We start from the raw sequence: 13,974 nt of genomic DNA on the forward strand, positions 1-13,974 counted from the left end.
TTGCATAGTTTAGAATTTCATGAACTTCTTAGTGTTTGTAGTTACTTTTTCTTCCCACTTTGTGTCAAATCTAACAGATATAAATTGTTACTCCCTCTTTCCCAATTTATGTGTCAGACTTTTCTTTTTAGTATATTTTTATATTTAGAAATAATTTAACTTTTGTGAGATGATTCACAACCATATAAATATCTAAGGTTTGTTCTGGACCATAAATTTTAAAAGTCTTCATTTCTTTCTTAAACTTCGTATCTAGTCAAATTGTGCCATATAAATCAGGACGGAGGAAGTAAATGTTTGTCAGTGACTAAAAATATTAACTTATACAAACATAAAGGACAAAAAACTGTTCAATGCATACTCAAGGGGCTATTTTGAACCAACCTTTAAACATAAGGGACCATTATTGTCACTTTCTCAAGTAAAATCCACTCATTAAAGGCCAATACTTTACAAAAGAGATAGGGAGGGAAGCTGTGGAGCAAAAACTTAGAACGTGGCCACTTTTTAAATGCATTAATATATCAACAAGCTGCTAGGGAGATTAATATTACTAGTATTACACATTTTGTGCTATAGCCTATAGCCTATTAGCTGCACGAATAAAAAAAATTCAATGGCGTTGAGGTTTCCTCAGTATCAACCATTTTTTCCCATTTTCAATTTCAGCTCAGCAAATAAAAAACGCACAATTTTTACACGCAGTGAAATTTCTGTCTCCACCACGGTTACTTCGAAGCCACCCGTCTCAGGTACAGCTATACTTGTTTTTTAATTTCTTTCTTTGTTTTCCTTTATTTAACTACCTAATAAAATATTTTGTTTCTTTATTATGTATTTTGAATAAAATTTCAAACAAAAATGTAAAAAAAATACTTTGATAAGGTTTCATTTGGGCTAGCATATAAACCCAACTTTTGTATAAGCTCAATTGGACTAGTTAGAATGGACTGAGTTAATAAACAGGGAAAACAACACAAAATATTCATAAAATGTAAAATATTTACCTGCTCATCTCCCTTATAAGCTAATTTCGCTTCTTACCAACCGATCGAAAATATTTACCCAAGTACTCTCTCACCCAAAAACTTTCCTTCGTGATATCATCGTAGTATATTTATATATCGTGGAGGACTAAGAGAGAGACTGAAGCTGTCCTCCATGATATTCTCTCAGTATATTTATGTATTACGATGGTATCACAGAGGATTGGAGAGTGTCTCATTGATGGACTAAAGCAGTCTTCCACGATATCATCACAAAATATGTATATAAGATGATGATATAATAGAGTTTTTTTTAAAAGTGTCTTTTGAATAAATGAGTATGATACCGTTTCAGTATATAAATATATCATGTTGGTATCATAATTTTGGGAGCATTTCAGATAAATAGTTTCAGAGGCATAAAAGTAAGAGGGGCATGAGCGGGTAATTATTTTATTTTTAGGGGCAACGATGTTCTTTATGCAGGTTATACGGATTATGTTTTCATGAGCTAATTTTGTCACCCCTTTATACAGTATTAGTAGTTATGTACAAAGACTTCTAACGACACTTGGTTCTAGTAGCGGAACTAGAACTAGAAATTTTAACAAGGGGATTAAGAAAAAGTCAAACTTGCATAGTGACTGAATACACTAATATTAGGGGGACTCAACATGGAGTATATGTTAAAAAGAGTTGTTTTTACCCTATTTGTGCGGTGTAAGCGGATTCAATTGAACTCCTTTTGACAGTCTTAGCTCTGCCGCTGCCTGGTTCGCTAAAAATGAAATGTGACCTTCCAATTATACTGATGAGATTAAGCAATGACTTCCATCACATTTTTTTTTTTTTTATGTTGTTCCTTTGTTAACAGATGCAACATATCCCTACATACCCTCAATTCCAATATATTTCTAACTGTTTTTGGCATACCGTGAAGCAAATTAAGTAAATATTGACTACCATCTCTACATGTACTTTTTTTACTTTGATACAGCAAAATTTGCAAATTTAGTGTAGTTTTTGAATATGTAAACTTCAAATTAACGTAACTGATAGTTCCAAAGATTGGTCAAAGTTACACTCAATGAGCCAAAATTGGGACGGGGAATAATGTACTTACATGCTTCTCTAAGTTTGGACACTGCAATATGTTTTGACAGTTTCTTATAACTGATTCTTTTACAAGTCACATTACCTTGTATGTTGTATACATGGGACAAGTGGAGTACTTTTTCCTAAAAAGGAACAAATCTATGCACGATGTGTCTCGCTGTTGTAAATTCCTGGATTCTAATGTCTGTTAAAAAAAATTCTCTTCATGATTAGCATGCAACTGATCGGTATTCGGTGGACATGATAACTCGTGATGTATCCACTTGGTAACCCATGAAATATGGACCTCACTGTAAATTGATGTTCCAATTAAGGAAAAAACCATAATTCTGAGGATCTGCCAGTGTAGACTTTTATAACGCGGATAAGTTCTCTCACTACAGGAACATATGTTTATGTGACTGCAGAATAATGTGCAGGCAAGGCAGAAGCAGATATCGTTGTTATTGGGAGCGGTATAGGTGGGCTATGTTGTGCTGGACTTCTTGCTAGGTATGGCCAAAATGTTTTAGTGGTGGAAAGCCATGATGTAGCTGGGGGTGCAGCTCACTCTTTTGATATTAAAGGGTATAAATTTGATTCTGGTCCATCATTGTTCTCCGGTTTCCAATCAAGAGGTCCTCAGGCAAATCCATTAGCGCAGGTTACACTCTATCTGTTTATGATTTGGCTTTGTTTGTTCAAACGTTGAACACTTGAACTTAATCACCTGGAGTTGTTGATTGTGAATTCCTATCTGTATCTAACTGTTAGATGTGAGAATAAAGAATAGTGCTGGCGTTGGCAAATGTTTTAATGGGACCAGTTTCCCTAAAGTATTTATTTGCTTTTAAGTCTCCAACATTGATATGTTTCTCAGGTTCTTGATGCATTAGGTGAATCAATTCCCTGTGTAAACTATGACTCATGGATGGTATACTTACCTGAAGGTGAATTCTTGTCACGCATTGGCCCAACAGAGTTTTTTAAGGTATGACCTGCTATTGGCTTTTGGTAACATGTTTCATAGACATCATCGAAAATCTCTAGTTTAAACCACAAAATTCAAAAGTCTTCTTTACTTTCTTAAACTCCGTGCCTAATTAAACTAAGACAAACAAATTGAAACAGAGGGAGTATCTTTTAACTGAATGGTTATATTTCCTTATTAAATCCTTCATGATAATCTTTCTCACAATTCAGGATCTTGAGAAGTATGGAGGACCAGATTCAGCGAGAGAGTGGAGAAAACTTCTTGTGAGTATTGCATACTTCCTTTACGTGTTTTGTTTCTTATGTTCTTGATTGTTCTAATACCCAGAGATGCAATTTTTTACAATTTAAATGAGATCTCTTGACAGTCCCTTGCTCTCATTTGCATAGTGTTTTGTTTTTACAGGACGCAATACTTCCAATCTCAGCAGCTGCAATGGCTCTGCCTCCACTATCTATCCGAGGCGACTTGGGTGTACTTTCCACTGCTGCTGCTAGATATGCACCTTCCCTCTTTAAATCTTTTGCTCAAATGGGACCTCAAGGAGCCCTTGGTGCTACCAAACTTCTCAGACCCTTTTCAGAAATCATTGATTCTTTGGGGATAAAAGACCCTTTTATACGGAATTGGCTGGATCTCCTTGCTTTCTTGCTTGCCGGGGTCAAAACTAACGGCATACTCTCAGCAGAAATGGTAATTACAGGACATGCATATTTCCTTAGTTATGTTGTTGTCATCTATCAGGAAAATGTTGCTTAATCTTCGCTAAGTGTCTCTAAATCATGCATGTTGCTTCCTCCATGATGTTATTTGTGAAAAGTAGTATGGTGACAATGGAGCTGTTTCGGATTTTAAATTTCATCGGTTGCTGCTATAGAAATTTAATACTGCAGTCAACTTTTAGAAATAGCACCTCACACCCTGTGGTTGGAATTCAGAAATTTACCTTTTAGATTAATGTGTCAAATTTGGGTTTGCACAGATTAAAATTGTCTAATTTTATTAAGCTTAAGATTTTGTTGGTTTTATTGCGGAAATTAAGAGTTTTAAAGGTTAACTTTTATAATAGGACCTCTTTTCCATCCTATGATTGGAATCCAGAAAGTCATCTTGTAGATTTTTGTTCATGTCTCACTTTTTGTACTCGCTTTTATGTTTAACCTCCTTCCACTTAATTTACCTTATTGGTGTAAGTATCATCATTCTTACCATTAATTGATGCAACTTCGTCATTATCATCCTTTATGCTTCATAGGTGTACATGTTTTCAGAGTGGTATAAGCCAGGTTGTACTCTAGAATATCCACTTCATGGAAGTGGAGCAATTGTTGATGCTCTTGTTCGAGGATTACAAAAGTTTGGTGGGCGGATTTCTCTCAAGAGTCACGTAGAAAACATAGTTGTTGAAAAGGGCCGAGCTGTTGGAGTCAAACTAAGAGGTGGCCAAGTAAGTTTAAAAATTAAAAAAAAAAGACGCATTGTGAAATAATACATGACATTTTTTTATTAAGGTAGTGCTTTTTCCTCATCAAAAACATAAAACCAAAATACTTGATGTTGCAGTTTATCCGTGCCAAGAAGGCTGTAGTCAGCAATGCATCTATGTGGGATACCTTGAGTTTATTGCCTCCAGAAGTTGTCCCAAAATCATACCAGGACAGGATCAAAACGACCCAACAGTGTGAATCATTTATGCATTTGCATTTGGGTTTCGATGCAGAGGTAAGGTGCAGCATAAAAATGTGTTGTTGAGAATTCTAATGGTTGTATGGACATCCCTGGTATACTGTTCTGATTGTTTCAACTTTATATCTATACCGTCTTATGAATGGGCCGAGAAGGTTAGTGTCTTGTCATTGAATTTCTGCTGAGGTTTTCTGGTTAAGAAGAAAGTGTAAATACCTGAAGTGTTACTAATTTAAGGTTTGAGAAATTTATAATTCACCTAATGACCCTCCAAAACTAGGATTTGTTTTGGCTTAAACATCTGGTATCTGGAACCTACTGGCTCGGCTAATCTAGATTCACGCTGCATTCCTTTCCTTTCCTAGGGTTTGAACCCGGGTATCTCTAGTTATGGGTGAAAGGATCTCATCCATCCCATAACATCCTTTGATCAGAGGCGGAGCCAAAATCTAGAGTTTATGGGTTCTAAACTTGCCACGGAACCCATAGTTGTCATAGTAAATGGGTTCACAATTAAAAATGTATATGAATTTCCTAATACAAATATTGGATCTAAACAAAAGTTACTTGGTTCATCCGAACCTGTAACTAATACTCTCCCTTCCCCCCTTGATGTCCGTAAGCAGAATTGTTAATATGTACGTGTCAAGGAGAACCTTTGATAGTGCATACCATTCTTCATGCAATTCAATTAGTTGACTGCGAAAATGGGATATGGCTTTCATGGATTGAAAGTAAAAGACCCCATAAACTAAACTACCCAATCATGAAATAATGATTAGAAAGGTCATTTTCGGGGTAATTATGTTAGTACTATTCTTCTTGATAAAAAAAAAATATATATTAATACTTTTCCTTTTGTTCCGCTCTTTTTTGCTCTTCCTCTTGTGGGTTATAGAAATATTTCCTTTTTGTTTTTGTCTTCATTGGCATGGCTTTCTTTAATTGTCATTGTACTGGATGTTTAGGGTATACCTGATGACCTGGGAATCCATCATATAGTTGTTAATGACTGGGACAGAGGGGTTGATGCTGATCAGAACATCGTGCTAATATCTGTGCCTAGTGTGCTTAGTCCGGATCTTGCTCCACCTGGAAAGCATGTTTTGCATGCGTATACCCCTGGAACTGAGCCATTTGAAATTTGGGAAGGTCTTGATCGCCGAAGCAATGAGTACAAAAACCTCAAGGCTGAAAGATCCGAGGTAGTTTGTTTTCTTATTTATGCTCTGGGTATCTCTTATCACATGTTTGTTTGTCCTCTTTTCAGGTTCTTTTCCTTCTCTTTGACTTTCCTTTTCCTTCTCTATATGTATCTTTGCAATTTGTGACGTTCGGTCAAGAACTTATTGAACTTTTCACTTTAGGTAGCTGTAAATTTGTATGCATATTGAGGTCACTTCTCACCTGATTTTTCTGCTTACATGACAGGTAATGTGGAAGGCTGTGGAGAAAGCACTTGGGCCAGGGTTTAATCGCGAGAAGTGTGAGGTGAAATTAGTTGGAACTCCATTAACACATCAAAGATTTCTTAGAAGAAACAGAGGGACCTATGGGCCGGCTATATTGGCAGGTAAATAGAGGTGGATCTGGGCGGGGGAGGGGGGGGGGGGGTGTTGTTCACTGAAGTCATTACTTTTGACTCGAACTATGTAAAGTAGAACCTCTTAATAATGACATCGTTTGTCCAGGTCTTTTTTGGCTGCTATAGCTAAATAATGTTATAGAGTAGATATAATATAACATAATATGAAAATCGGTTCCAAAGACAACTTGATTGTTATAGCGAAATGTTGTTATAGAGGATCACTGATATAGAGAGATCCGACTGTTGCTAATAAAAAAAAAAAAAAAAGATCCGACTGTACACATAATACATATCAAAAGCATTAAAATGTATAAATTTATAATAAAATCAAACTCATTCTAAACCTCGATAGTGATCTATGTTAAATTTTCGTCTGCAGGTAAAGGCACATTTCCTGGACATTCAACACCAATTCCACAACTCTTGTGCTGTGGAGACTCTACTTTTCCTGGCATTGGAGTGCCTGCAGTTGCTGCTAGTGGTGCCATTGTTGCAAATTCACTGGTTTCTGTGACACAACATTCGCAACTTCTTGATGCTGTAGGGATATGAGGAGACTCCGAGACGTCAAGTCGTTTGAAGTCCTGGAGTTTTGATTCATTCTGTATAAAGCTTAACTTTGGTTATACTTTGTACAATTCTCCCTTTTGTTTATATTAATGAAATGTAGCATGGCGAATCTTCTGCTCGAAACTTCTTTGGAATGAAAGTTATATTCTCCGCACATGTTTGCTTACTAGTTTTTTCTGTTCTTATTGATTAACAAGTTATACTCTCCTTCATCTTTGAAAACTTCAAACTTGTTATAGTGCTGGACTTGGGAATCCTTCTACATCGGTGGTACTTTTTCCAGTGAAAAAAAAGTTGCGAATTCATCTAAGGTACTTCACTGTTCATACTCATGCATATGATGCGTTCACAGCCTCCAGATTGGACTAGACGATCATCCACTTGACTCTTATCTGGTATGTTCTTGCCATGTTCATCCGAGTACATTTCAACTATTCGTTTTTTTCTTTTACACCAGAACATGCTTATTTGTTACTATTATTGTACTTTTTTCAGTTATCCGCTCTTATTGAAAAGAGATGATTTGCTTATATGCTATATTCTTGATAGTAAGTGCTAACTACTAAGACTAGTCAAAGTTTTGATGAGTTCCAGATTTGAAATGACCGTTATTAGTATATACATTAGAATTTAAGTACCTTTTTTTATTTTTTTATTTAATGAGTGGTACTTGTCTTGAAGATATTTGATTATTTAGAAAATCACTACAGTAAATTTTCCTCTGGTGTATTGGCTTGTTAATAAATCATTGCTTTGTTACTTTTACCAATCTTTTATCTTTTTGATTTTAACCATTTTTACAAAATTAATTGAATTAGCACGTCCTAGCAATTAAGTTGAAATGACACTCAAGGGTGTGGCCTAATGGTCCATGAAGCGGAGTTGAGAATCATGATTTTCATGTTCAAATCTCAACACTAGGTGATTTCTTGCATTTGTCCAAGCTTTGATGGACTGAGTTGCCCGATAACTGTATTGATTGGAGGTAGCAGGTATCCCATAAAATTAACCTAGATGCGTACAAGTTGATTCGGACAATACGATTATAAAAAGAAAATGAAGGGAGATGATTTTGATGGTGCAGAGCAAGAGTCTTGAATTATTCGTCATACATGTAAAAGACATTGAGCTTTTTTATAATCTTATTCAGTTACAACATTCGGAATTGTTTATGTTCCTTGGTATTGGTAACCTATAACTTAAGTTGCTCAGACTCGGGTGCGGGTGTCCGATGCTAGTGTGGATCTAGAGGTCGATGCCTTCATGATCTAAATTTTACGATCCGGGGATTCGGCTAAAATTAATTCAAATATCTAAAAATAGAATTATAAAACCTTAATTATGAGATATTATGTGGAAAATCTGAGAAGAAAATATTGATCAAGAGGAAAATCCCAGAAAGAGATAAAAGGAAAAGGAGTGGCATAGGAATTTCTATTCAAGGTATCCTATTTTCTTCAATTTCAACTTGTCTTTTGTTTTGATTACAGAAATCATTGAATCTTTCAGGAATTTCTCTGTCAATTTTGGTCAAAGCACCCAAAATCGTTTGACCAGATTGCGTATGGATCCCGCACCCACACCCACGTCGTGTCGATATCGGCGCGGCACCAAAAGTGAAGAGTGCGAGTAACTTAGCCTATAACTCCTTCCTCTTTCATATGAATTTGGATTTTGCAAATTTTACGCAATGGCAGAAGCATTAAAAAAAAAGTATTATTCAAAGAAGTCAAGAGAATTCAACATCTAATATTATATATATATATATATATATATAAATAGCTCCAGCCATGATCTCAGGTATAATGTCTATCCAGAAGAATCAATTCCCAATGCCTCATAGGCTCAAAGTACAAACTTTAACATCAAATCTGTCCTAGGTAGCAGAGGCTATCCTCATAACTACATATACCAGTAATCTTAACATTTTCTCCAAGCCCCAACACTTCAATTTCTCTCCAACTATTTTTTTTCAAATGATAAAAGAATATCCGATTTGGCTTGATTCTTGAGTTAATTAATATGATCTCACCATTAAGAGTATCACTACATAAACTAATCTTCACTACAAGGAGTATTAGAACATCTTCTAATACTCCTTGATTTTGCAGCAGGTCGGAAGTACACTAGTGTTAATAAGCTTCACCCATTCTTCTCTTTCAGGACTTTGTAAAATCCAAATTTGCATTCCACTACTCCATGTTAAATCAACGACTCCTAATTTTCCCTAAAATAGCAACGAGATGACGTAGTGTTCCACAACGGGATACTTCTGAATTCTTCAGTTCTAACGTTAAACTCCGCCCAGCAAAATTCTGCGTGAAGGATAAAATTTTAAAACCACCATTTTGAGGGGTAAAAATTAAAGACCACCCCCAGCGAAGGGCAATCCTGCAAATTGCCCTTTAAGAATCACCTTGGGAGGACTTATAAGCACAGAGTAATTCCAAATTCTTTCATATATATTTGATTGAAACATTGATTTACAACATGGATCAACTAAATAGAAATTGCATACAAAATTCATAATTCCATCCAAATTGCAGGATAACATAAAAAGGACCTTATAACATTAGATTACATATTGAATTAATGAAGTGGCCTCTTTTGCAATCATAGCCTCCCTTTACTCGTTTGGCCACTTCGATGCTCATCTATCTCCAATCCGTCCTCCCATTCTATCATCTACACTTGGAATCCCCACGACGGTTCTCTAAATGTCCTTAAAATTGAAGCTTGAAAGTGTTTCTACATTAGTTGATCCTATTGATGACTGAATTGATGCTTCTTGTGAGGTCGATTTGTGTCCGCCTAGTTTTGGCACTTGTGATTTGAATGATGGGACATTATCATGTGATATGGATGATCAATTGAGTCGTCCGTTCTTCTAACTTAAACAAGAATCCATTCCGACCTCAAATAGCAATTGTGCACCTTGCGAACGGTCCTAATAATAGTAGATACATGATAAACATTAATGTTAATCCAAGAATACACAGAACAAGCAGACACTTCTTCAAACTCGCCCTTTTGCACTCTTTCTCTTCGTACCCTTTGACACGATTCGTTAAGCCCCAGTCACATCTTCGGGTTATTTGGTTTGGAGACCAAGAACCAAGAAGTCTTCAATAATACTTTTACTGCACAATGACAGAAAACAACCCCATTACCTAGTGGTCAACTTGTTTGAAGATTGGAGATAATGAAAAAATAGGTGAATCAGATTTCTTTCCAATAATCTAAGAGAGATTTAGAAGAAAGCATTTGGTATGACCGCTGAACTTTTTTGCCTTCAATGGTGTTTTCAACGATGAAGAAAAAGAGTATGTGGGGGTATTTTTATATGTTAATGGGGGTATGGGCTATATAAAGAGGGACTTTTTATCATTATTTATTTATTTTTCTGTCTCATCAATTTCAAGAAGCGGAGCTTCACGCGCTCAAAAGAAAACACACAGCACGCTATATGCCAAGGTGGACTCAGTGTTTAAAAAATACACTTTGGACAAGTTTAAATGTCCATCTGATCACCGTATAAGTTTATATGTCTATCTTACAAAACATGTCAAGTTTAAAGGGCTATCTAGGTAGAAAGCGAATACTACATCTAATAGCAATAAAGTAATTTTTATTTTCATTTTTATTACGGAAAAGGGTCAAATATACACCTGTACTATCGGAAAAGGGCCAAATATACCCTTCGTTATACTTTGGGTCTAAATATATCCCTGATGTTATATTTTGGGTTCAAATATACCCCTCCTACGTTAAACTTGTCCAAGGTGGACATCCAATCCTACGTGACACTAACATTTGATGAGTTGGATGCCACTGGCATGCCATCTCAGCACCCTTAACCCATTTTACCCCTCACTGTTGGGAAGAAACAAGCAATAATCAAATTGCACGACGAGGTAACAGCGGAAGAAATACCCAAGTCGAAGCTTCCCACACTATTTGAACCAAGAGAAGACAATAAACACTATCACAAATGGAAATCTAGGTAGCAACTATACCAACAATAAGATAGCAAAGCAAGCAAAAAATAAATCGAATGGAAGAGACGCCAAATTTACATGGTAAAACCCCTTCAATGTGAAGAGGAAACATCCACGAGACCTCCGGCCCACAAAAGCTCCACTATAAACAACAAGAGTTACAACAATGTTCTACAAATGGCTACAACAACAAATCCAAGCACAGAGCAACAATACATAAAAGATAGCACCAAAACTAGCGAAGAAAAGAGAGAAATCACCCCCTAAAAACGAGCTACTGTTCGTACTCGAAAACCGGAGCTACAGACCACAAAATTCGATCTTCACCGTTGAAATCGAATAACCAGATGTTGAGAACTCCCAGTTCAAATTTAGGCACGATCCAACGGTTAACGAATCGGAAAACGTAATTTAAAGCGGATTGCTGTAGCAGAAAATTTCTGGACGAAAATCTGCTTTCTCTCTCACGTTTTTCCCTCTATATGGCTGCTATGAATTCACTCTTGTGTTCTGAAAATAAGACCTAAATTGATCCTATATATAGAGGAAATTTTGGGTAAAACTGGCCTGGTCCAAATTGAATTGGATTTTATTAATTCAATTCCACATAGGAAGGGAAAACCCAAAAACCTAATTGGACTAGATTTTATTAATCCAATTCCACATAGGAAGGGAAAACCCAAAAACCTAACAATTCTCCCCCTCCCGACTATGTGGAGAAAACCGCCATCGCGGCGATCAAGCAACACTCTTCAAACTTCCTTGTTGGCAAAGCTTTGGTCAACATATCCGAACCATTATCATTGGTGTGAATCTTCTCAAGTTCAAGCGACTTAGAATCCAAAACATCTCTAATTCAATGATATCTCACATCAATATGTTTCGACCTACCATGAAATGTAGAGTTCTTGCCAAGATGAATAGCACTTTGACTGTCGCAATGAAGCACATACCTCTCTTGAGCAAAGCCAAGTTCCCCCATAAATCTCTTCATCCAGAGCAACTCTTTACAAGCTTCAACGGCAGCAATAAGCTCAGCTTCTGTAGTAGATAGAGCAACATATTTTTGCAATCTAGATTGCCAAGACACAGCTCCCCCTGCATAAGTAATCAAGTAGCCCGAAGTAGACTTACGAGTATCAACATCACCGGACATGTCTGAATCAGTGTAACCACAAAGAATAGGCTTTCCTGTCCTAAAACACAAACTCAGACTAGAAGTGCCACAAAGATATCTCATAATCCACTTCACAGCATTCCAATGCTCTCTTCCCGGATTAGAAAGAAAACGGCTGACAATACCAACGGCATGAGCAATATCAGGTCTTGTACAAATCATTGCATACATCAGACTGCCAACGGCTGAAGCATAAGGAACTTTCTTCATATCTTCCTTCTCACCATCACTGGAAGGACACTGCTTCGTGCTCAATTTGAAGTGCATAGCTAAAGGTGTTTTGACAACTTTAGCTTTATCCATGTTGAACCTACGAAGTACTTTCTGAATGTACTTCTCTTGTGATAACCACAACTCCTTGGCCTTTCTGTCACGAACAATTTGCATGCCAAGAATCTGCCTTGCTGGTCCCAAGTCTTTCATGGCAAAAGACTTATTCAATTCTTTCTTCAACTTCTGAATTCTACAAGCATTCTAACCAATAACAAGCATGTCATCAACATAAAGCAATAGAATGATAAAGTCACCATCAGAGAATTTTTGCACAAAAACACAATGATCTGAAGAAGTCTTCTTGAAGCCCTGTTGACTCATAAAAGAACCAAACTTCCTGTACCACTGCCTGGGAGCTTGTTTTAAACCATACAAGTTCTTCTTCAATTTGCAAACATAATTCTCTTTACCCTTGACTTCAAAACCTTCTGGTTGCTCCATATAAATTTCTTCATCTAAGTCACCATGGAGAAAAACAGTTTTAACATCCATTTGCTCAACCTCTAAGTCTAGACTTGCAGCCAAGCCCAGAACAACTCGAATGGATGACATCTTCACAACTGGAGAAAAGATTTCATCAAAATTAACTCCCTTCTTCTGATTAAAGCTCTTGACAACCAATCTAGCCTTGTATCGTGGAACTGGGTTACCATCTTCATGTTTCACCCTAAAAACCCACCTGTTTTTCAAAGCTTTTCTGTCTCTAGGAAGCTTAACCAGATCAAATGTATGATTATCATGCAAGGATTTAATCTCATCTTGCATAGCATCAAACCACCTTTCCTTTTCTTCACTATCCATGGCCTCATCAAAACTTTCAGGTTCTCCCTTGTCAGTCAAGAGTACAAACTCATTGGGCGAATAACGAGATAAAGGTACTTTCTCTCTAATAGATCTTCTGAGAGAACTCTCTGGAGCATCAATAGAAACTGGTTGCTGGCCAACCACATCATCTTCCACTGGAGCATCAACAGCATCATGATGGTCATTCTGAATATGATCACTATCTTCATTATTTTGAAAGTTTTCCTCGGGTGCAATAGTCACAGGAACTAGATCAACATCAACTAAGCTTTTATTGCTCTGAGAATTAACTTTCTCAACTTTGTCAAAATCTTCAATTGTCTGGTCTTCAAAGAACACAACATCACGGCTTCTAACAAGTTTCTTCTCAACTGGATCATAGAAATGATAGCCAAATTCATCTTGACCATAACCAATGAAGATACACTGCCTAGTTTTAACTTCCAGCTTTGACCTCTCATCCTTAGGAACATGCACAAAGGCTTTACACCCGAAGACTCTCAAATGAGCATAAGAGACATCCTTACCAAACCAAACTCTGTCAGGGACATCACCATCCAAAGCAATAGTAATAACATAAGCAGCAGTATTAAGTGCTTCTGCCCAAAATGAATCTGGCAGCTTAGCATCTGAAAGCAAACATCTAACCCTTTCAACTAGAGTTCTGTTCATCCTCTCTGCTAAACCATTTAACTGAGGAGTCTTTGGAGGAGTTTTCTGATGCCGAATACCCTGCTGTCTACAATAAATATCAAAGGGACCAATGTATTCACCACCATTGTCTGAGCGGATGCATTTTAGTT

At 36.7% G+C, this 13,974-nt stretch overlaps 1 protein-coding gene across 1 annotated transcript; it reads left to right on the plus strand.

The window, feature by feature from the left end:
* Nucleotides 1-475: 475 nt before the first annotated feature.
* Nucleotides 476-7,073, plus strand: LOC132641867 (prolycopene isomerase, chloroplastic). Its single transcript, XM_060358957.1, has 10 exons — nt 476-752; nt 2,522-2,745; nt 2,962-3,072; nt 3,285-3,338; nt 3,481-3,768; nt 4,331-4,522; nt 4,639-4,797; nt 5,730-5,966; nt 6,193-6,334; nt 6,729-7,073. Exons 1-10 carry the CDS (start codon nt 617-619, stop codon nt 6,899-6,901), a joined length of 1,716 nt encoding a protein of 571 aa, XP_060214940.1. The 5' UTR covers nt 476-616; the 3' UTR covers nt 6,902-7,073.
* The last annotated feature ends 6,901 nt before the right edge of the window (nt 7,074-13,974 follow it).

The sequence above is a fragment of the Lycium barbarum genome, chromosome 5, assembly GCF_019175385.1.
Source record: "Lycium barbarum isolate Lr01 chromosome 5, ASM1917538v2, whole genome shotgun sequence".
In the NCBI taxonomy this organism is placed as follows: domain Eukaryota; kingdom Viridiplantae; phylum Streptophyta; class Magnoliopsida; order Solanales; family Solanaceae; genus Lycium; species Lycium barbarum.

Coding starts and splice junctions, on each gene's coding strand:
- LOC132641867 (XM_060358957.1), top strand. CDS start 617: ATGGCGTTGAGGTTTCCTCAGTATCAACCATTTTTTCCCATTTTCAAT. Junction 753..2,521: donor TTCGAAGCCACCCGTCTCAG/GTACAGCTATAC, acceptor AATAATGTGCAG/GCAAGGCAGAAGCAGATATC. Junction 4,523..4,638: donor TCAAACTAAGAGGTGGCCAA/GTAAGTTTAAAA, acceptor TTGATGTTGCAG/TTTATCCGTGCCAAGAAGGC.